This window comes from Chionomys nivalis, chromosome 7 (genome assembly GCF_950005125.1).
Source record: "Chionomys nivalis chromosome 7, mChiNiv1.1, whole genome shotgun sequence".
Lineage (NCBI taxonomy): Eukaryota > Metazoa > Chordata > Mammalia > Rodentia > Cricetidae > Chionomys > Chionomys nivalis.
This window is the reverse complement of record NC_080092.1, coordinates 85737224-85762172: the sequence shown is the minus strand read 5'-3', so window position 1 is coordinate 85762172 and position 24949 is coordinate 85737224. Positions and strand designations below refer to the sequence as shown.

General features: G+C 38.7%; 1 protein-coding gene across 4 annotated transcripts in view; it reads right to left on the bottom strand.

The window, feature by feature from the left end:
- The window catches only part of Tlk2 (tousled like kinase 2), a 100789-nt gene that overhangs the window by 54032 nt on the left and 21808 nt on the right, over positions 1-24949 (bottom strand). For 3 of the 4 annotated variants that reach the window (XM_057773333.1, XM_057773332.1, XM_057773334.1), the window contains exons 3-7: positions 21683-21754; positions 18962-19031; positions 18028-18071; positions 17206-17301; positions 5800-5967 (exon numbers count right to left, since the gene is read on the bottom strand). In XM_057773333.1, the coding sequence (XP_057629316.1) occupies positions 5800-5967; positions 17206-17301; positions 18028-18071; positions 18962-19031; positions 21683-21754 (450 nt within the window). The remainder of the gene's footprint in view (positions 1-5799; positions 5968-17205; positions 17302-18027; positions 18072-18961; positions 19032-21682; positions 21755-24949) is intronic. The other variant, XM_057773335.1, reaches the window with a different exon arrangement.

Below are 24949 nucleotides of genomic sequence, written 5' to 3'. Positions count from 1 at the left end.
ATACATATACCACACACAGAAAACTATACACAATTTAAAAAATAAAATTGGCAACTAAAACTTGTCGAGTACATATAAAACCCTAATTTAGATTCCTAGTATTAAAAACAATTGAACTTTAAGGACATCTGTATAAAGCCGGGCGGTGGTGGCGCACGCCTTTAATCCCAGCACTCGGGAGGCAGACGCAGGCAGATCTCTGTGAGTTTGAGACCAGCCTGGTCTACAAGAGCTAGTTCTAGGACGGGTACCAAAGCTACAGAGAAACCCTGTCTCGAAAAACCAAAAAAAAAAAAAAAAAGGCATCTGTTTAAGCCAGGAATAGTGCTGCACACCTATAAATGCAGCACCTTGGAAGGGGAAGACTGAAAGTTCAAGGTCACCTTTGGCTGTGTAGTGAGTTCCCCAAGGTCTAAGCTCATAAGCCTGACCTACACGATAACCTTTTCAAAAAAATTTAAGAACGTACATTGTGGTCTTTGCCCAAAGGTTGACTACAGCTCTGGGTGCATGTGGCACCAAGGCGGAAGGGGGGGAGGGGATAAACTAAAGTAAATCACTCCAAGAGAGATTATGTTGAGAGCTGAAGACTGACCCGAGCCTCGTGTATGCTAGGTCTGAACACGGCCACATCCCCAGGCACCAGCATTTCTATATTAGATTCAAAGTTATCAAGAGACCAAACTGCTCAAACTGCACTGAAGAAGACGAAAGCAGCAGTGAAACAAGTGAACAGGAAGTCTGCTTGAGAGCCTGGGAAAATGACAAGACATGAGGGGCCAACAGAACATATTTTAAAGCACAGACCAAGGAAAACATGGTGGATGTGGGAATACAACGCTGGACTTTTTTAAAGACTTATTACAGGGCTAGAGAGCTGGCTTGTTGGTTAAGTCCTCTGCTCTTCCACAGGACCTGGGTTCAATTCCTAACACCCAGATGGCAGCCCACAATCATCTTTAACTCCATTTCCAGGGAAACCAATGCCCTCTTATGTCTGCTGCAGACACTGCATGTATGTGGTACACAGATATACATGCAGGCAAAACACACGGAATATAAATACATCTTTACTTTACATTAAAGGTAGTGGCACACACCTATAATCCCAGCACTTGGGAGACAGTAGCAGTTAGATCTCTGACAGTAGCAGTTAGATCTCTGAGTCTGAGGCCAGCCTGGTCTAGAGTGGGCTCCAGGACAGAAACTTGTCTCGAAAAAGAACCAAAATAAGTAAGTAAATAAAGATTGATTATATAACATACATTATTTGAAACAGAAGTGAAAATCTAAACACAATTCAGAAAATCAAAAATACAATCTGTCAGCAGTGGCTACCTCCTCGGGGAGCTTAAAAGAAAGACTTGCATTTCTCCCATTAATTTAAGTCTTGCAAATTGTGCAAATATAGTATTTTTATAATTTAGAAGATTATATACTTCCAGAGGATCCAAGTTGAATTCCCAGTGCCTACATGGCAGCTCACAACTGTCTGTAATTCCAGTTCCAGGAGATCTGACACCTTCCCATCAATGCACCTAAAATAAAGTTAAAAAAAAAATCCCTCTTTGGGTTTGGAATATTGTTCAGTGAACGAGTGTTTGCCTAACAAGATGAGGCATAGCCAGGTATGGTAGCACACACCTTAAGTCCCAGAGGGAGAAGGAGGTGGATCTCTGTGAGAAACCAGACTGGTCTATTTAGTGAGTTTCAAAACAGCAAGAACTATATGATAAACCCTATGTCAACAGCCCCCCAAAATGTCACCCAAAAAGATGAGGCATGATTCAATTTCAACCAACACAAAAAACAAAAGATGAACTCTTGATTTTCTGTCATCTGTTATTTTTACGAACATGTAGTTTTCACTGTTAGGATAAATATAATTTCTCTTATTAACTGTATAGCATTCCAACATATGAATGTATTATAATTCATTTAACCAATCTATTATGAAGAATCGACAGTTCTGACCTGACAGCTTACATTCCAGGGAGGAATGAGTTATTCAGAGTATATTATACGACCGCTAAGGTAATGATGTACCTAAGGAGTAAACCAACACAGGGCCCAAGAGTTGTAGTCAGGCTGGGTCTCTCTAGAAGAGTTCATTTAAACAGAGATCAGAAAACCGAGAGAACAGGAGACACACCTATGTCTTAGGGAAGAATGTTAAAGCAAGAGCAAGTATAAGCCAGGTATAGTGGTGCAGACCTGTAATTTTATCATTCCAGAGGCGGAGGCAGGAGGATCAGGAATTCAAGGCTAGTCTTGGCTACACAGTAAGTTTAAAGATAACCTGTTGAAGAGAGACACTATAAAGAAATCTCACACTATCTCAGAATTGAATGAATAAATAAATAAAAGGTTATTTATTTAGGGATAGACTCACAGATCACAGTCCTCTGTTCGAACGGGAAATCCAGCAGCCTGAAGAGAGGGTAGCACGCTTTACAATGGCATTTATAGTATAAAAGGCCACACCCAAGTGGGTGGGTAACTTAAAGGCTCCTGGCTGAAGGATTTTCCTACAGCAACCTGGGATATCTAAGACTGTTTTACAACCACACTCCACCCCAAAGTGCAAAGGCTTTAAAGAACAAAGCCAGTAGTACTTGAAAAATAATGCAATAAAAAAGCATTAATAAAACATTATTTAAAAAAATACACATGACCTGGTTAGAAAAGCAGAGAATAGCAAGAGATGGGGGAGGGGGCAAGCAAGCCATGCAGGGCCATTTTAAGGACTTTTAAAACAAAGATGCCACAAATGGACTTGGATTTCAATACTACCTCTATTTGCCACTGAGAAAATTAAAAGGAACAAACACAGAAGCAGGAGTCAGGACAAAGTCTCAGTGGGAGATATAGACTTCAGCTACAGTGGAAGTGTGGACAGAATTAAGTAGAGGAATTCAGAGCATATATTCTGCAGGTAAAATCAGTAAGATTTAGTGTTCTGGATGTCAGGTAGAATATAAAGAGATAAGAATAAACATTTTTAGCCAGCAATAGAGGAAAAAGCAGACAATTCTGAGATGTGTAAAACTGTAGAAGAAATAAGTGCTGAGTGGAGAATCAGAATGAGTTCAGCTGTGGACACTGACATCTGATACACTTATTGGACAGAAAAAGGAGATGACTGGAGGCAGGTGACTGTACAGGTCTGGAATTCAGGGCAGAGATCTGCAGACAGAAACTTAAAAATCTTCTGTATACAGGTGACAGGTTTTAATGACAAACTAGATGAGCTCTCATGTAAAAAGCTGGCATAGCAGCACACATTGGTATTTATAATCCAAGCAGTGAGGATTGGAGACGGGCATCTCGCTAGCCAACCAGTCTACCCAATTGATAAATTCAGTGAAAGTTCTTATCTCACTTAGTAGAGTGGAGCTACTCTAATGCTGACCTTTGGTCTCCATACATGCATCCATACATGAACATATGCCCCACACATACAAAAGAAAAAAGGACAGGAAAGTCAGATCTACAATAAAAATCTAATAGAGATCTTTGAATGATAGACAGTGGAATTGAATTAAACACACACACACACACACACACACACTACCAATGAGTGATTGCATTCTCACAGCAAGGATTTTATGTTACCCTCTAGCCCTCTACAGCCCAGGCCACCAACTGTATGACAGACTTCTTAATCAGACTGCCTTGATGTCATGGAATACTTTCTTAGCACTATTGGAACTTTGCCTCAAGAATAGAAAAATACTAAATTTTTTTTCAGAGTTGTTTAATCATCCAAGGAATGAGAACCCTCTTCTGTAGAGACAGTATAGCTTATCCTAGGGAGACTTAGGAAACACATGTGACCTAAAGACAGGATGAGCTAAAGATTGGAACAATGACTCATAAGATACTGTATTCCTTTCCTCTCCTAGAACTTCCAAGCAAGCTTTCAAGAAGTAGTTTATGGTTTATGTAATTTATGATTCCCTGATCCAAATTTTTAAATTATTTTTATTTCCTTTCCTTAAGACACCCAAAGGGCTGCAGAGATGGCTCTATGGTTAAGAGCACTCACTGGCTGCTCTTATAGGACACAGGTTGGTCTCTGGACCCACACTGAGTAGGTCACAACCATCTGCAACACTTATTTCTGGCCCCATGATTACCAGGCATGTATATGGTATATACATGTAGCATTCACATGGTACACAATTAACACGTAGGCAAAACATTTATAACTTAAAACAAAAACAAACAAAAGATACTGAACACTTCCATTACCTTTCCAAATAGAGTTGCATGTGGGTTAACAGCTATGATATATTCCACAAAACAGAGAATCAGGGATGGATTTTTTACTACAGAAAATGGACATGAGGCAAAAGTGGGATTGGGGGTAACTTCTTTTTTGAGAGACAGGGTGGTCTTGCTCAATATTCCACAGGAGGCACACACCTGTAACTTCAGCACCCAAAAGGCTAAAGCAGGATTACCTCAAGTTTGAGGCCAGCCAGGGCTACTATGTGAGAGCCTGTCTCAAAAGGAAAAAAAAAAAAAAAGAAAAGAAGGAAGGAAGGAGAAAATAGCATCATTTTGTACATTTATACCTTCCTTGGCAAAAACAGGCAGTTGACAAGACACAGAAACTAAGAAAAATAGAAAATTTTGATTCAAATTACATTATGGCAAATTACAAGATTTTATACCATTTGAATTCTTCTTTCTGTCTCTCTGTCTCTGTCTCTTTCTCTCTCTTCTAGAGATAGGGTTCTCATATAGCCCAGGCTTGCCTCAAACTTACTATACAGTCAAAGATAACCTTCAACTTCTGGTTCTCTTGCTTCTACCTCTCTGGCACTGTGACTATGCCCAATTTTATGTGGTGCTGGAAACTAAACCTGGGCATCACGGATGCTAGGCAAACACTCTCTCAACTAAATAGCAGTCTAAATACATATTCTTTAAAAAGAGAAAAAGGGGCTGGATAGATGGCGAAGCAAAGAGCACTTGATGCTCTTCAGAAGACCTGAGTTTAATTCCCAGGACACACAACAGATAGGCTACAAGGAATCTGATGCATTCCTCCCCGTTGGGCTCTGTGTACATCAGAACACCAGTACACATACACATATGGAGACACACACATATATTCATAGGCCAAGCTGAAATGAGTAAACAGAACATTCCTTTTACAAAGTGAGAAGAAGGCAGGTGAGTAGACGGCCCACATATACAGGGATGCTCTCTTTAGAAGAGTGCCTGCCTACAGAATAAAATACTCAAATACTAGTTTGCACAAGTGTTAGGTGGAGATTGGTGCTTTCTAGTTAGATGAAATTTTGTCTGAAATGGAATCTGTATTCTCTTTACTTTTTTGTCAACCTAAGATCACATTTTCCTTCCCACTGTACACTCAAGCCTTTGACAAGAGCAGCCTCTCCTAAGAGCTTCAGCCACAGGGACTAGGTCAAGTACTGCTTTAAGAAGTGATGAAGAAGAGCTGGAGACTGCTCAGCAGCTGAAGAGCTGGACTGCTCTTTAGAGGACTCAAATGTAGTTCTTAGTCCTCATGATGAATGGCTCACAACCACCCAGAACTCAAGTTCCAGAGGATCTGACATTCTCTCTGGACTCTGGGTACTCGCTCTCACATGTATACCCTCGAACAGGGACACACATAATTTAAAAAGCATATCTAAAAAATTTTTAATTGAAAGTATTTTAAACAATTAAAGAACAAAAAACATCATCCTCTCTATTAATAATCCAGCTTCATCAAGAAATCCCAAAGAGTAAACATTTTTAAACATGCAGCCTTCTACTCACAGAGACGAAGGTGAAGCAGAGGCCAGCTCCCCGTGGTGCTAACTGCTCTGTGTCAAGGCGAGGTTTTGCTAGCATCACTGACATGAGGGTTGGCAGAGGAGACTGCTCTTCTGAGGCCTCCTTCACAGCACTGCCATCTAAACCATACAGGGGCTGTTCTACTCGACGCTGGAAAACAGTAAAGAAAACACACAAATGACGTGAGAAAGATAACCAGAATGCTTACAAAACATGCAACAAGTTAGAATGGCTATTATAAAAATGTATGATTCAAAACACAAAAACAGCTCTGAAAACAGACTATAACAACATGGTCACTGCATTGTTCAAACCTGAGTAAATACCTTACTCAGATGATGAAAAAAATATTCTAATAATTCAATTTTACATAACCCTGAAGAGGCAGATTACTTTGTATTGTTCAGTAAGTCACCTTCACAATACTCTCAACCTTACACAGGATATGTTTAAGTAAATGAAGAACTAAAATAACTGCTGCATGGCTTTATAGACAAGAGTTTATTACACTCTAAATTCTACTCTCAGTATCTAAACTAAATAAATGCAAAGAAATCTAAACTAAATGCAAGCAGAGCAAGCATAGGATAGTAAAGGAGAAACACGCCACAAGTATATATGGTTTATGCCAGAAATTCATGGTTAAACATTAGCAAATCCAAAATAATTTATTCATTACACTGATGATAGAAGAAAAAATTAGGATTCTTTTGGATCATAAAATTAATCTGTACATTGTCAGGCAATGTTTAAAAAAAAAAAACAGAAGTATCCCATTTTAATACCTAAATGAGTATTTTCTTAAAAATCACTAAAAATATTAGTAGAGACCCTTCATTAAAGTTGGGAAAAGGGAAGAGTAACACACATAATACAGAAAATTTAGTCAATGTGATATAAACACTGGAAGATATTTAAAAGTGTCATTTTGGATGACATAATTATTCATAAAGGAAACCAAACAAATCAGTCAAAAAATTTCAGTAAGAGAGACAAATAAAAGATGGTTCAAAAAAGGCAACAGCATAGCTGCACATCCACTGTCAATTACCATCAGCAAGTAATAAGGAAAACCACATTCAAAATAATAAAACATCAAAAAACATGTAAAATACTGACTGAAAAAAGTAAACAGTTTCACAGGTAAATATAAAACAATCTAAGCTGGTCCAATGACCCATGCCTTTAATCTCAGCACTGGGAAACTGAGGCAAGCAGATCTCTGTGAGTTCACAGCCAGTCTGGTCTACATAGTAAGTTCTAGGTTAGCCAAGGTATATGGATTCTGTCTCAAAAAACAAACAAAAGACAGTCTAAATGATGGTGTCCTAGTTCCTGAATCCAAAATGCACCAATTCCAAATTTCTCTAAAACTAGTAGAGTTTTTATTTATTTTGTTCTATGCCTTGGAGGGGAGGGAAAAATTCTCACTGGCTTTTAGGTTATATTAAGGGCTTACATAAAAATAAGTCACATAATTTTTAATAAAGAATATTAGGGAAAACTCACTAGATACCAAAATTTACTACAAAACCCGTTTCCTAACGACATTCCTGTAATCCCAACACTTGTAAAATGCAGCATGAGGATCACTGAGCTCAGTCAGCTTGAGTTATAACGGGTGATGACTTGTCTCAAAAAATTTACCAACTTACTACTCATTTATATATTTTTAAAAGTTTTATCAGCAAAAACACTGAACTCAGAAACAAATCCACATAATATGGATACATAATTTATGATTAAAGCATATTTCACAGTAAAGGGAATGTATTTGTAAGACTGGCACACTATTTTTGAAGTTATCTGGAAAAGAGAGACAGTAACTTCCTATTTTCTATTACATATAAAAACTGTAACAAGAAACATAAGCAAATGCTGCTGTAAGTAGTGAAAAAGACTTTTACACCAGAGGACACAGCATGCATGTGAGCTTTTATAAGAATATCAAGGAATAATTTAGAATGTATAAAATAATAGAGAAAAGACACATAGTTGAATGGAAAGACAACATAAACTTATATTACAAATTTGCAAACACATTTACAACATACATGACACTGAGGTAGGAATATTAAAATATCCTCCTACCTAAGAATAAGAAAAAGCAAATAGTCCTATAGATCAGCAAAAGACACAGAAACTCATTGAGAGTAACTGAAACAACCATTCAACATATGAAAAATGTTTAATATCCCTAGTTAAAAAAAATCAAAGTTAAATCAAGATATTTTTCTCACTGGAAAGACTGTGATGACAAAATTCAACAGTAGGTGGCTATGCCAAAATTAAGAAAATCAAACTGCTAATAATCTTCTAGAACTTTACATAAATAAATATATATTTATATACACACACATACACACACACACACACACACACACACACACAATCTCCTTATGTAGCCCTGGCTATCCTGGAACTTGCTATAAAAACCAAGTTGGTCACAAATTCTCAGAGATTTACTTGGATCTCTGCTTCCCAAGTGCTAGGAATAGGAGTACACCACCAATGCCTGATCTTTAAAAATATGCTCTGACTTAGGAATTATACAGAAGCATATACAAAGAAGTTAACTGCTGGCCGTGGTGGCACACGCCTTTAATTCCAACACCTGGAAAGCAGAGGCAGATGGATTTCTGTGAGTTCAATGTCAGTCTGGTCTACAGAGAGTTGCAGGACAGCCAGGGTTGTTACACGGAGAAACCCTATCTCAAAACCTACCTGTTAAAAGAAATTAAATACAGCATTTCTTATAAAATACAAATAGTTATAGGACATTGAATAAATACAACTGGAATAAGGAAAACTAGTATACAAATATCCTAGAGTCTAAAAACACCAACTGCCTTTTGAGGGGATGGTGCTGCTTAAGTATATCTCTAGTTGTTGGGTTTTTTTGGGGGGGTGGGGTCTTAGATAAGGTCTCACTGCTATAGCTTTGTCTGTCCTGGTGTTTACTATACAGTCCAGGCTGGCCTCTAGCTCACAGATCCACCTGCCTCTGTCTCCCGAGTGCTAAGATTAAAGGCATGCACCAGCACCCCAGATCATTTTTATGTTTTCTTTGAGACAGAGTTTCACTAAATGGGGTACACAGGTCATCAGCTTGCTCTGTAGCCAGAGTGGGCCTGGACTTACAATTTTGTCTCAGCCCCCAGAGAAGATGAACTGCCAGGCCCCAGTTCTAGAAAGGGCTGTTTGGTTAAGGGACTTTACAATACAATTTGTGTATGTACACATACACGCACACACACACACACACAAACACGCACACACACAAACGCACACTTTACCAGGAACAATTTCTAAGTTATAATAGCATGTATTTTAATCCACATCTAATTTTATCTTACTCTGACTTTTAAACCAATTTTTAGATTTATTTTATATATATGAATGTTTTGTCTGCAAACTTGTATGTGCATAAATACATGCCTGTTGGGTTCCCCGGAGTTACAGGGCTACAGATGGTTGTGAGCCCCTGTGTGAGGGCTGGAAATCAAACCTGGGTTTTCTGTAAGAGCAACAAGTACTCTTAACTGCTGTGTCATCTCTCTAGTCCTTTAATTTTTATGACAGGGTCTGGTTATTTAACCTCAAACACTGACCCTCTTTGCTTCAACTTCATAAGTACTGGCGACCACAGCTGCACACCACAATGCCTGGCTATTTAACTATTCATTATAGAAAGTAAAAGTAAACAAATTTATCAAATGCTAATGACAAATAAATTTAGCCTTCTAATCTATAAGTAACTAGTCCTCCTCAAGACCAACAACCCTACCAGTACAGCAGCTTGGGCTGGTGCTCTCGAATACTGTGATTACGGGTGTCACTAGAGCATGCTTACCAAGTCAACCATCCTGCCCTCCACTCAACAAAGGCTTACCAGGGTCTAAAGTCTTTAAAGCTTTCTGGATAAAGGCAGGCTAAAATGCTTGGATAAATCTTCCCTCAGAAAGCAAATTTAAAGACACCACAGACAATGGGCACAGCTAAGTGCACTACAGAAATGCACACAAACAAGGCTGTGGGTGCGCCATTCAGTAAGGGATGCATAATGAGACCTTGTATCAAAACAGAGATTTTTTAAAGGGCAGGATAAATAACATAAAAACATCAAAGATTTGATAAAATATATAGGATCTGCTAGGACAAAATCTAAGAGCACATCACGAGTAATGTCAAAGTCATATACGGCCTCAAGGATACTTGCAGACACTCATTTCCCATCTCCAGAGCACCATGATGTCAAGTAGCCACTGAACCAAAGCTCACCCAGGCAGAAAACTTAACAAGAAGCACACTCTCCATTTCCACGACAAGGTGGCCTCCAATGCACTCAACTACACTCTTAAGAGTGAACCAAGAGAAAACTTTCTTCCTTTTACCCTCAAGTGGCTGCAAGGAAGTTGCCTTAGCAATGCTGGGGATTGGGACTTAAAAAATGTTAAGACAATCCAAATCAATTTTTTGAAAGCTGAAACAACAAAACAAACCATAATAAACAAAACAAACAAATATAGGCCTTAAATTTGATAAAAGTTGAATCAGAAAGGTAAACTTTCTAAGAACTAAGAAGCAAATAAAAATTCTTCCTTGAAAGTGGAAAGATGGCTCAGGGAGGGGTTAAGAGTGCTGGCTGCTCTTCCAAAAGTCCTGAGTTCAACTCCCAGTACCCACATGGTGGCTCACAACCATTGTAATGAGATCTGGTGCCCTCTTCTGGCTTGTAGGCAGAACACTGTATACATAATAAATAAATAAATCTAATAAATGAATCTACAGATTCAATGCAATGCCCAGCAAAATCCCAGCAAAATTTTTCAAAGACCTCAAAAGAACAGTATTCAACTTCATATGGAAAAGCAAAAGACCGAGGATAGCCAAAACAATCCTGAACAATAAAAGAACTTTTGGAGGCATCACAATCCCTGACTTCAAACTCTACTACAGAGCTACAGTACTGAAAACAGCCTGTTATTGGCATAAGAACAGACAGGAGAATCAATAGAACTAAATAGAAGACCCGGTTATTAATCCACACATCTTAGAACAGCTGATCTTTGATAAAGAAGCAAAAAATATCAAATGGAAAAAAAGAAAGCATATTAAACAAGTGGTGCTGGCATGTTGATATCAACATGTAGAAGAATGAAAATAGACCCATATCTATCACCACGCACAAAACTCAAGTCCAAATGGATCAAAGACCTCAAGATAAAGCCAGCCACATAGAATCCTATAGAAGAGAAAGTGGGAAGTACACTTGAATGCATTGGCACAGAGAACCACTTCCTATATATAACCCCAGCAGCCAGACACTGAGAAAAACAATTAATAAATGGGACCTCCTGAAACTGAAAAGCTTCTGTAAAGCAAAGGACACGGTCAACAAGACAAAATGACAGCCTACACAATGGGAAAAGATCTTCACTAACCCCACATCAGACAGAGGTCTGATCTCCAAAATATACAAAGAACTCAAGAAATTGGACACCAAAAGATCACATAATCCAATTAAAAAAAATGGACTGCAGACCTAAACAAAGAACTCTCAACAGAGGAATCTAAAATGGCTGAAAGACACTTAAGGAAATGTTCAACATCCTTAGTCATCAGATAAATGCAAATCAAAATAACTCTGAGATTCCATCTTACACCTGTAAGAATGGCCAAAATCAAAAACATTGATGACAACTTAGGCTGGAGAGGTTGTGGGGGAAAGGGAACACTTCTGCATTGCTGGTGGGAGTGTAAGCTGGTACAGCCCCTTTAGATGTCAGTGTGGCGATTTCTCAGAAAATTAGGAAAACAACCTTCCTCAAGACCCAGTAATACCACTTTGGGGTACATATCCAAAGGATGCTCAATTGTGTCACAAGGACATGTGCTCGATTATGTTCATAGCAGCATTGTTTATCAAAGCCAGAACCTGGAAACAACCTAAATGCCCCTCGGCCGAAGAATGGATAAGGAAAATGTGGTGAATTTACACAATGGAGTACTATACAGCAGAAAAAAATAATGACATCTTGAATTTTGCAGGAAAATGGATGGAGCTAGAAAACATTATTTTGAGTGAGGTAACCCAGACACAGAAAAACAATTATCACATGTACTCACTCATAGGTGGTTTTTAAACATAAAGCAAAGAAAACCAGCCTACAAACCACAATCCCAGAGAACTTAGTCAACAATGAGGACACTAAGAGAGACTTACATAGATCTAATCTACATGGGAAGTAGAAAATAAGTAAACTGGGAGCATGGGGACCTTGGGGAAGGGTTGAAGGGGGAGGGGAGAGGTAAGGAAGTGAGCAGAGAAAAATGTAGAGCGCAATAAAAATCAATTTAAAAAAAAGAACCAAAGAGAAAAAAGAAAACTAACCTACTAAGACTAAATAAATAAAATAAATCTTAAAAAATTCTTCCTCAAAGAATAACTGTATCTTCACAGCCACAAATAATTTTTCATTAACACTGAGTACCTCACTAGAAAACTAAGTAAATGAAATAAAACCACAAAAAAACTAAGAAAATCAACGGCAGAAACAAACTGATTAAAACCTCAGATGCTAGTATAATAGACTATAAAATCATGTATAAGATGTAGAGAAAATAAGAGTGCAGTGGTAAAATACTTGCTGAAAAAGACCTGTGGTTCAACCTCCAGAATCACAATAAAGATTTTCAAAAATAAAAGGGGCTGGAGAGACGTCTCAGCAGTTAAGAGCATTTGTTGTTCTTGCAGAGGACTCAGAGTCAGTTTCCAGTACCTACATTATGGCTTACCACCATCCATAACCCGTGTGCCAAGGGAGTGGACAATCTCTTCTGACATGGGCCACAAGGTACACACAGGGTTCACACACATATACATGGGCAAAACATTCATCATTCATACACATAAAAATTTTAAATCTTTAGTAAATAAAAAGAATGAATAAATAAAGAAAGCTTGAAAGAAAAAAAGAAACAGCAGAGAGCCTCAAAAAAAAAAAAAAAGAAGCAGTAGCATGCTTAGGATAGAGATAGTTCACAGTAGAGCATTTGCTTAGTATTCAGCATGGTCCTGGTGTTGAGCCCAAGACCTCACAGAGACAAACAGAAGCAGTAACAAAAACTAAGAATTCAATACAGCAAATGAGAGACAATGAAACAATCTGGAACTGAGCAGCAAAAAGAAATAATCTACAAAGATGCATAAACAGCATGAAGTAAAGCAGCAAGGGAGCTAATGCAGAACAGCATAGAGCAGGGATGATAGACAATAACTATTCACAACTAAGGAAGCACACCAACCCACAGATTCCAAAACACCAGAGTCAAGACCAAAAAGAAAAAAATGTAAGAAAATACATGATGAAACTTCAAAAAACCAAAAGCGCAGCCACAGAGAGCTGGGGATATAGCTCTCAGTGTTAGAGCACTTGCCTAGCATGCATGAGACCGTGGGTTCAATCCCAGCATAATGAAAAATAAAAGTGAATAAAAGGCAGGCACAGAGCCAAGCGTGGTGACAAATAGCAAGAATCCTAGAATATGGGAGAAGCAGGAGAATCAGAAATTGAAGTTCAAGGTCAGCCTGGGCCACATGACATACTTTTTCAATCAATTAATCAATAGCCACATAAATAAATAAATGAATGAACAAACAAATGAAATGTAGTGGTTTCTTTAAAAGAAAGATTTATATAATTCATGAAGAAAAACTCCAACCACATTATACTGGCCAAGAAATATATTAACAAAAAGTTGATTGTATATAAGCAGAAATATTTAGACCACATAATGGTTTGGATATGCTAAAATAAGACAGGACACATTTACAGAAAAAAGCCTTGAATTAGTTCAGCAGTGAAGAGCACTAGCTGCTCTTCCAGAGGACCTGAGTTTGATTCCAAGCAATACAGAGCAGTTCACAACTATCTGTAACTCCAGGCCAAGGGATCAGACACACTCTTCTAGACTCTGCAGAACAGCACACAGTGGTACACAAATATAAACACAGGCCAAACACCCATACAAATAAAATTGTTTTTGAATAACTGCAAGGAAATAAAGATATCTAATACATAGGCAAAGTTTAACATAAACACATGAAGAAACAGACAACTACAATCATAATGAGAAATACCTACACTTAACTGATAAAATAAAGAATCAAATTTAGAGCCTGGTGCATACCAAGCAATGTTCTTTTTCTTTTTCCTTTCCTTTTTTTTTTTTTTTTTCCTGGGACAGGATTTCTCTGAGTAGCCCTGGCTGTGTTGGAACTCTCTGGGTATACAACTGCAATGGCTATGGGAGAGTATCCTGAAATGTGGGTATCTAATTGGGTAGAGCTGGGGCACAAGAAAGAAGAAAAAAAAGAAAGAAGAGAGAAAGAAAGAGAGAAAAAGAAAGAATTAAAAAAATCGAGACAAAAGAATCATTTACTGAAAGGGGGGTACAAAATGACACTTTATCTATCAACTCTTCCTTTTCAACAATTTTGAGAAGCCATTGGGTCCCATGCATTTTTGGATGCTAGAGACTGAAAAATTGAACAAGATATCTCTTGTATGTCAAGTAAAGGGAATGGTTTAAAGTAACTTTAGTTTTATATAATAAAACACTAACAGATGGAAATAGCAATGAACAAGAAAATATAGCAAAGTGTCTTCTCTCACAAGGTTAATATTTTAGCAGGAGGAGGTGGGTAATGAGTTAATGGTTAAAAATTAGAACACAGAAACTGTCAAATAAAAATATACTAATATTAAGGCTGAGGAGAAAGCTCAGTTGGTAAAATGTTTGAGCCGCCAGCATGAAGACCTGAGGTGGATCTCCAGATCCCACTTCAAAAACAGCCAGGCATGGTGGCACATGCTTTTAATCCCAGGATTCAGGAGGCAGAAGTATGTGTGAGGCCAGCCTGGTCCATATAATGAGACACTGTCTCACCAGCTCCCTAAACAGAAAGAAAGTAACACGAAAAGACAAAACTGAAGGGGCAGGGAGAGAAAGGCACAGGACACTTGAAGCCAGGTTTCACCTTCTGAAGCCATCTGATAGAAGGGTAGAACCAACTCCCACAAGTTGTCCTCACATTCTGTGATGTGCTTGCACGCGTGCACAGCTGAGCGTGCATGCCTGTGTGTGTAAAAATGGCCACGGTGGCACACACGTGTAATTCCAAAACTGGATAGATGAGGACAGAGAGATCGCTGTCAGCCAGTCTAGCCTACTTGGCAAGTTCCAGTCCAGTGAGTCATCATGTCTCAAAACAAATGAATGGCACATGAGGAATGACATCCATCCAAGACTGCCTCCTGGCCTTCACATGTACGCACACACACGGAAAAGTAGGTGTACCCTCACACACAGAGAGAAAATGTAAAACTGTACTACTACACACTAAAAACAATGAATGATCTACAATAAGCAAGACAAGATGAATAAATCTCAGAAAGGTAATACTGAAAAAAGTAGCCAAACACAACAATTCATACTATATGACTCCTCCTATGGAGAACAGCTATGCCTGTGGAGAGAAAGGGCTAAAGTGGCAAGGAACACAATGGCGATATTTTAAGACTAGTAATGGTTGGTTCCTTATGTTGTTGCAATTTATGAAAACTATAGACTACTGCATTTGTATTCTTATAAAAATAGAAATCAGTTTAAAAAATTAAGGATATAACAAACTTTGTGGATGGAGGTGAAAGAAGGAGGTAGAGGGAGAGAAACTGAGAGACAGAGCAACAGAGACAGGGTGGAGCAATGGCTAAATAGGCAGAAGGACTTGCCACACAAGTGTGATGACCTGAATTCAAATCCCAATACCCTCAAAAATGTTGTGCATGGCTAAGGAGCTTCTGTCATCCCAGTACTCCTATAGAGATGAAAAGCAGGGACCGACTATCCAGAAGCTCAGGTCAGATGACCTGAACACGTAGTGCTGGTGAGATCCTATCTCAAACAACCTGTAAGGTAAGGACAGACACCGCAGCCTGCAGCTGTGGCAACTGCACACCTACATTCACGAGTGCATGCATGTGTACATGTATGCATGCACTCATATATGTATGTATACATGCATATCACGCACGTACACACGCAGAAATTAAAGCAAGATTGGAAACAGAGTGACCATGTGTGAGGAAATGCTATTTTAGAGAAGCTGGGCAGGGGAGACTACTCTGTTAAGGTCATTTTTGAGCAACATCCTGTTAAAGAAGTTGCTGGTATCTGCCAAAGAATAGTTCTAGAAAAGAGAATGATACAAAGGCCCTGAGGAGAAGAATGCTCACAGTGCTCAAGAAAGCCTGCATGACTGTTGCTGTAGGGAGACAGGTAGGCAGGAACAAAGAGCAGGCAGGAGCTATTAGGCCATGTAGCAACTTTATCACAGAAAACCATTCAGTTTTGCCAAGGATTGGCAGAGTAAGCCTTTTACTTGTTAAACTGCTTGGGCCACAAAACTATATTGGGCAAAGTTAAAGCCATACTGTAGATTGAACCCAGGGCCTTGCAAATTCTAGGTAAGCGTTCTACTATTAAGTTGCATTCCAACCTCTTAAAAAACAAAAAAAAAACCAAACAAACAAACAAAAAAAACCCCTTTATATTTACTTTTACCCCAACTCCTAAGATCCCATATAAAAACACACTGGTCACATTATGGACAGTTAAGTGTCAATAAATTATCAAAAGGTGCTAGAATAAATTAATACAAAAGCCTACATTAGTTAGTTCAGCAAGTACCAGCATCAACACTACTACCGACTTTTAAGTGAGCTAATACTTTGCCTCAGGGTTGTGCTAACCTGACTTTACAGGAATGCTTACAGCACCCCTAGCCTCTGTCCTCCTATGCTTCCCATGCCCTAGTTGTAACAACCAAAACGATTCCAGATATAGAGAAAAGTCCCCTGAGGGAGCATTAACTGCCTCTGGCTGAAAACTACAACCTTGAAATCTCAAAGGATGAAAACAAACCTATCTCATATACATCATAGCATCAGGTTTTCTACCACATGAGTGAGTAAGCCTAGAAGATCTGAATATAAGAATCTGATTAAATTTTTTAAAGGAAGAAATTCAAATTTAGCAATGGTTTAGAACCCAATGTTTGGCTTGAAATGACTTCCTTGACAGACTAGTGAACTAGACAGGCTTAAAGGCAATTTAAGAATCAAAGAATAGATTAGCTCTTATACAGAATTGACTTACTAATAAAAGACGTGAATCTAGTAAGTGGTTTATAGGCAATAGTACGAAGTTTACTCCCTCATGCCTCATTCCCCATGGGTAATTAATGGAAGAGAGACGGCTGCAGTGTTCCTGGGCTGCTGGTTCCTATATAACAGTGGCAAATTTCTCCAGGTGAGTGCTTACCGGTAAGGGATTGGATAAGGAATGTTGCGGTGAGGATCGTACAACTGGTGGAACACTTCTGCCAGGGCTGGCTCCTGGCCCGCTTCCCCCAGCAAACTGGCCAACAGGGAAAAATGGATATGAATAATTCAAAACAGTACCATGCTTCAGAAGGAGAGTAAAAGATTAATATACAAACAGATTTTAATTATACATGGCCCCTTTAAGTCTATACATCTCATTCTAGAGAGAAAATGCCATGTAAGTCAAATCTATCTTTTCAATGAGGTTTTTGAGAAAGAGCTCCCAAAGAAATGTAACAAGATATACAGAAAACATGGGTAGAAAGCTGAAAGTAAGCATGGTTTTGGACAGACACGAGAGAAGAACGCCTTTATTTTTTTTCTTGGTCTCAAAACACATGAAGCAGAAATAGAGTAGTGCAGAGGGTGTTAGTCATCTTTAGTAACCACTTAACAATGAGTCGCTGAGCTCATGACATATTCCACTAGGCTAAGGGAAAGGACCAAAGGAGATTCACGCCATTATACCTTAGTCACTGAGACACAAAACCTAGTCTGGCCAAGAGAAAGTGCACTTCACACATGAATTCTTCTATCATCACAGACAAGACACATGATACAAAGTTTACACCTAGCAAATCAGCAGCAGTTTCTTCATATTACGAGATGGGCAGCATTAGTTTGATGAAGATGGAAACAGAAAGGGCAAGATCACAGTAAAAGGCAAATATTGCTCTCTAATGCCTTAAATGAACAAGAAGATTTATTAAGTTTTTTAAAGTCACTGGAGGTTGTTTATTTACCCCCACATTTAACTTACCTCAAAGTAATCACTAATTTTATGTCCCCTAGGAGTGCCTTTCCCTGAAAATGAAACCACAGTTAAGTACAGTTTTGCCAATGCATCACTGAAATGTGTTAAGTAGTAAAAGCTCAGTAACTGATCACAGTGCTGTCAACTCCAGAATCAGATTTACTTTTACTTTTAACAAACATATAAAACCTGTATACTAAGGTTACTCTACCTCCTCTACAAAGTAACTGAATGTGCACTGATGGAAAGAATTTTTCAGCTTGTTTTAAATGCAATAAACTTTCTTTTATACATATTTATCCATAACAAAATCAGGAAACAAAATTCTTCTATAATCCACATCCCAATTTAAGAGACCAAAATTCAAAACAAATCATTAGAACTATAGAGCTGATCCCACTTCACACAATTGTGTCACTTTGGGAGACTTCCCTTACACAAGACAGAATGACTTACCTATACATTTTTAAAAGGGAAGAAAAAGATTGGGAATCCCAGTCCTTAGACAGGACAGGGAAAATCTAACACTTTTCTTAATTATATATTTGATGATAGAACTGTTACAATTTCATCCCAGTGGGCTCCAATGGAAGAGCAGTCCTGCAGATGAAACCATTTCTAGCTGCTGCTACTACTACTACTAACAAATTTCATAGTTAAACCCCAATGTACCCTCTTTCCCACATAATTCTTGTTTGGTCTGAGGAAAAACCTGTGGTGAGAAAACCATTCAAGTACATAGGGAAAACAAAAGCCTCCAAAGACTTGATTCTGTTTTGTTAGGTATGTATCAAAGGGCAAGTCTGCAATAGCCAGATACTCCCTAAGATATACAAACCTCTGTTGTTGGGGATCCCTCTATAAACACTAATTACTTGCTGGGAGTTAGACAATTCCAAGTGCACAAGAACCCTGTGTTTCAGTGTGAAATGATTACTACCTTGGCTAGTTTCATATGGTTCAGCTTTTCTTTTCCGATTTCGCTGGTCATTCTGCTTTTTCTCAGGAGTCTGAAATATCATATATATCACAATTAGAATGTTGGCAAATTTTCACATTAGGATAACAGTATATATAAAATATCAAAGATACAAAAGAGATATGACTGGCACAGACAAATCTTGAAGCAGTGTACTGCTCTTGGAACAAAGAAACAAAGTATGGGGCCTTTAGTCAAACCTAAACAATTCTTGAGAAATTATTTAAAATATCAGCTTTTCAATGTACTCAATAATTTACAATTGTCACAAAATTTAAATAAAGATATTTTGGCAGTACCATAACCCATGCTCGTGATCCCACAAGCAGGAATGTAGTGGGAGCTGCAGGCCGCTTCCCTGCCACCCCAGCTCCCAGCCGCCTGGCTAGCTTATGCCCCGAAATAACAACATTCTGTCCAGACCTGCACAAAATACTCAGAGACTATTTGCAATTTTAAAAGACATTAATCTTGAAATTTAACCATCATTCTACTTTCACAGGATCCCCCAGAAAGAACATCGCCCCCATGGCAGCTGGAAGTAACTCTAGAGGACGACGTCCCCTCTCCCAGTAAAGTTTGCCCTTGGGTTTAGGGACATCATTTAGGGGTTGATTATAATTGGTATACGGTTGAGGGTTGGGGAAGGAATTTTATAAGCTCAGGGATCATTTGAAAAAAAAAAAAGAAAAGAAAAAAGAGGGATAATAGATTGGTACTTGTTGGTACTTGTGAGTTATTGTTTTGAGACAAATGTATTGGTATCGATTCTTATATATTGATACAAAGTGAAATTATATTGACTATTGTATGCATGCATGTTTCTACCTCTGTTTAAAAACATTTTTTATGTATTGACATATATTGTATTGATATATACTGTATATATTTACCATATTGCAGTGTACATTTCTACCTCTGATTAAGATACTTACATATTGCTTGTGTATTGATATATATTTACCATACTGCAATGTATATTTGTACATTGTTTATATTTGGAGGTCATTGTCCTCATTTGTTTCACAGTTGTTTATTGTCTTAGTCTTTAAGTTAGATAGGTATTGAGAATTATATAGATCAATAGTATTCTAAGTTTGTCATTTATAATTAGACTAATCAGGTTCTTTAGATACATAGAGATTATACTCAGTATAGATAGATAATCTTCAACCTCTTAAAAGAGCTGTAGAAAATGGCCTTTAGTCTAACTCAGAGTTTTGTGGTAGTGAGACACAATTGCTCCTGGCAACACCGCTCTATTCCCGAGAGAATGTTGAGCACCAAAGACACTCCACCTGGAGCCTTTCTTCTTGGCTGAACTGGCCTTTGGGTAAAGAAATGCCCATACCTCAACCACTGAGAGAAATACAGAGTATCCGTGAATGGAAAAAACAGGACTGTCATATCCTGCCAAGACAGGGTAAGATAGTTTTGACAAGTTTCTTGCCTTTGAAAATGGTATGTCAGTTATGTTAGGCCTTAGCCAAAGTTGGTTGCTTCAACGCTGCAAACGTGACCTTGGGTGATTGCCCAGGTAGCTAGTTGTCTCTGTGATTTGTTGCATGTTTTGGAAGTTGTTTGATTGCACTTCCTATTTACTCAAGTAACATTATTTCCCTTCTCAGATCTTCAATGGGGTTGAAGACTATATAAATGTAGTTACTTTCGACTCATGACTTAGCCAAGCTATTTATTATATAAGACCTAAGCTAGTTAGAATAGGATATTTGTATTTATTGTATATAATTTCATAGTAGGTTTAGAACTCTCTTACTTAAACAAAAGGGGGAGGTGTTGCGGGAGGTCCTTCCGCTCCTCCAGCCAATAGCCGCCGAGATACCAGCCCATTGGGGCGTGGTCTCTTTCCCTTTAAAAAAAGCGGCTACTTCCCTCCTCTCTCTCTTTACTTCCTGCTCTGGTTCCGGCAACTAGACTTCTTCCTAATTGCGTGCGCAGAGGGCTATTGTCTGGGACGGTGATCTGTAAGTTTATTCCCCTTTAAATAAATACCACCCTATTAATCACAATTCCAAACTGGTGTGGGATTGTTTATGACTTGCGCCTTCACAGGAACAGTGGCAAGATCTCAAATTCAAGGCCTGTGTGAGTATACAAAAGACCCATCTCAAACTGGACGGTTTGATCCTTTAATCACAGCACTCAGGAGATAGAGACAGGCAGATCTCTGTGAGTTCGAAGCCAACCTGGTCTAGAGCTAGTTCCAGGACAGGCTCCAAAGCTACAACAAAAAACCAAAAAAAAAAAAAAAAAGACCTGTCTCAAACAAACAACAAAAAAAGAATTTTTAAAGGACATATGTCAACTCATAGAACTACAAATCTCTTTATTGAAAAACTAAGCCCTCCTAACCAACTGTCCCCCTCAAAAAAAAAAAAAAAACAGAAGTAAAATGGACAAAGACCTACGTACAAATCTCTTTATTGAAAAACTAAGCCCTCCTAACCAACTGTCCCCCTCAAAAAAAAAAAAAAAAACAGAAGTAAAATGGACAAAGACCTACGAATGGTTATGATAATAAACCTGCGACAGGCCGCATCAAAACTGCACCAAGACAAGAGTACACAACTCCACTGACATGCCTGGATTTATATGTGCTACCCCGAGTCCAGACTAAAGGTATGAAAATGAAAACAGTGTTGTTTAGGTACGGCTCCTTACCTCTACTTCTTTATCACTCAAGGACCCCACGCTGCATAAACTCTGATTGGAAGACTCACTGTTGAGTGGCCCCTGGAAGGAAAATGATTTTTAAATAGAAGTTTTCATTTAAGATGACAGCAAAAGTATGCAAGAGGTCTGTTGATTATAATGTCTAAGTCAGATTAGTAGTCAAGAGGCAGCTTTACAACCCCTCCAAGCCAAGATGAAAGGCACTCAACTATAGCACTGTGTCTTCCATGTTCGAACTCTCTACTTACTGATAACTTCATGTGCCTTATACATGTACAGGTCTTCCCTTCAAGAGCATGCTCACACATTCTGAAGTCAGGAAGCGGGAGGGAGAACTGGGATAAGGAAGGAAGGAAGGAAGGGGAAGGAAGGAAGGAAGGAAGGAAGGAAGGAAGGAAGGAAGGAAGGAAGGAAGGAAGGAAGGAAGGAAGATTAACAAATGTTGGGGCCTGGAGAGATGGCTCAGAGGTTAAGAGCATTGCCTGCTCTACCAAAAGTCCTGAGTTCAATTCCCAGCAACCACATGGTGGCTCACAATCATTTGTAATGGGGTCTGGTGCCTTCTTCTGGCCAGCAGGCATACACACAGACAGAATATTGTATACATAATAAATAAATAAGTAAATAAATAAATATTTAAGACAAAAAACAAATGTTGGGCAGTGGTGGTACATGCCTTTAATCCCAGCACTCAGAGAGGCAGAAGCAAGCAGAGCTCTTTGAGTTTGAGGCCAGCCTGGTCTACAGAGTAAGTTCCAGAACAGCTGGAGATACACAGAGAAACCCTGTCTTGAAAAACCAAAAAAAGAAAAAAAGATAAACCCTTAAAACTACAAGCAAGTATTCAAAGACATTTAATGATGTGGGAGAATGGTCTGTATTCTAACAATTATATTTTAAATAAATGCTAATTGGCCAGTAACCATGCAGGAAATATAGGCAGGACAATCAGACAGGAAGTAGAGATGGGTCAAGGAGAACAAGAGTATTCTGGGAAGAAGCTCTTTCTGCAGTTGTGAGCGCGCCACAGAAGAAGCAAGATGTGACTGCCTCGCTGAAAAAGGTACCAAGCCATGTGGCTAACATATACTAGAATAATGGGCTAATATAAGTTATAAGAGTTAATAAGAAGCCTGAGCTAATGGGCCAATCAGTTTATAACTAATGTAGACCTCTGTGTGATTTCTTTGGGACTTAATGATTGTAGGAACTGGGCAGGACAGAAAACCTCAGTCAACAATTTAAAATATAAATAAGTGCTAGGTGTGGTAGTGCACACCTTTAATCCCAGCACTTGAAAGGCAGAGGCAGGCAGCCTTGTCTATGTAAAAGCTCCAGGCCGGGCGGTGGTGGCGCACGCCTTTAATCCCAGCATTCGGGAGGCAGAGGCAGGCGGATCTCTGTGAGTTCGAGACCAGCCTGGTCTACAGAGCTAGTTCCAGGACAGGCTCCAAACCACAGAGAAACCCTGTCTCGAATAACCAAAAAAAAATAAATAAATAAAAGCTCCAGGCCAGCCAGGCTAGAAGAGAGTGAGACTCTGTCTCAAAACAAACAAACAAACAAACAGATGGGTTTAGTCTCCTGTACTGTCTCACCTCCACAAAAGCAAAATTAAACAATTATAAATGACATTATTAGGGTTGGAGAGATGGCTCAGCAGTTACAATCCCTTGCTGCTCTTATACAGGACCCAGCTCTATACTAGGTGGCTCACAATCTCCTGTAACTTCAGTTCCAGGGAATCTGATGCCCTCTTCTGCCCTCCGTAGACACTGCAGAGTGCACAAACATACATGCAGGCAAAGGCACATAAAATAAAAATGAAGGGGAAAACAAGCAACATTATTGAGGACCAGTGAGATAGTCTGATGGGCTAAGGGACCTGTTGTGCAGGCTCAGTGATCGGACTTGGATCCCCCAAACCCACATGTAACATAAAAAAAAAAAAAAAAAACTGACTCCAGAGTTGTCCCCTGACCTATACACAAACTATATACTGTATACAAAGAGATTGCCAGTAAACTTTGTGATGGAAAGAACAGAAAATAAGCATGAATGTTCAATGATACCTAAAGATGAATGCTCTGGAAGCCACCCATCCTGGAATATTACTTAGGTACAGTACACCCTCCTATTAAAAGTGTATTCCTGACAATGAAGAAATGGCTTCATGGTTAAGAGTACTTGTTATTCTTGCAGAGGACCCAACTTCGATTCCCCGTGCTCACATGGTATTTCACAGCTATCCATAAACCCAATCTGGGGAATCCAATAGACACACATCACGTGCTTACACTGAAACCTGGACTTTGTGCATGTTAAGGCAAGCATTCTACCAACTGAGCTACAACCCTAGTGTTTAGTCTACAAAATAAAGTAGGGGGAGTATTGTGGGAATTCTTTCAGCCAATAGCCTTTTGGGTACAGGCTAATTAGGACGTGGTCTGAGGTACTATGTATGGATTGTTAAGCGCAAATGGGACGCATGCTATCTAATCTTGGGTGATGGTCAGAGTTCTGTTCACACCTTCCAGTACCCACAGAGTTCTACCCTTATTGTGAATTTTTCCCCAAATAAATATTTATTACCCTTTATTCTGGGGTCTCATATACTTCTTTCATTACACCTAAATTTTGGCACCCAACGTGGCCAGAACCCAAACTTAACCACCTGGTCCCTCAACAATTCCACCTCATATGCCATTGAGCCAATAAATACCACCCAAAGATCAGTTTTGGACTACCAACTGCTCAAGATGATTCCAACTTGGATAGCTGAGATGGTCCACCTTCTTACAAACTCCAGCCAGAACTTCAAATAAGAACTTCAGAAAAACCCAACCCACTCAGAGACTGTCTACAATTGTTACAGACAGTACTCTTTTTAGAACTATTAGTTATAGACAATTTACATTGGTATAGATTCTTGTATACTGATACATATGTAAAATTATCTTTTTAGTCCTTTCTAAGATAATTCGCATATCGATACAAATTCAGGTTATATTTGTTACATTGAGTATGCTCCTATTTCTGTTTACAATATTTGTATACAAATGAAAAGTTATTTTGTCAAGTTGTGTGTATGTTTCTACCTCTGCTTAAGATATTTTGTATATTAATGCAATTTTAATATATTTTTATCATATTATATTATACATTTCTACCTCTGATCAAAATATGTATACGTATTGTTATAATTAGAGGTCAACGTCCTCATTGCTGTACATCTGTTCAAAGACTTAATTTTTT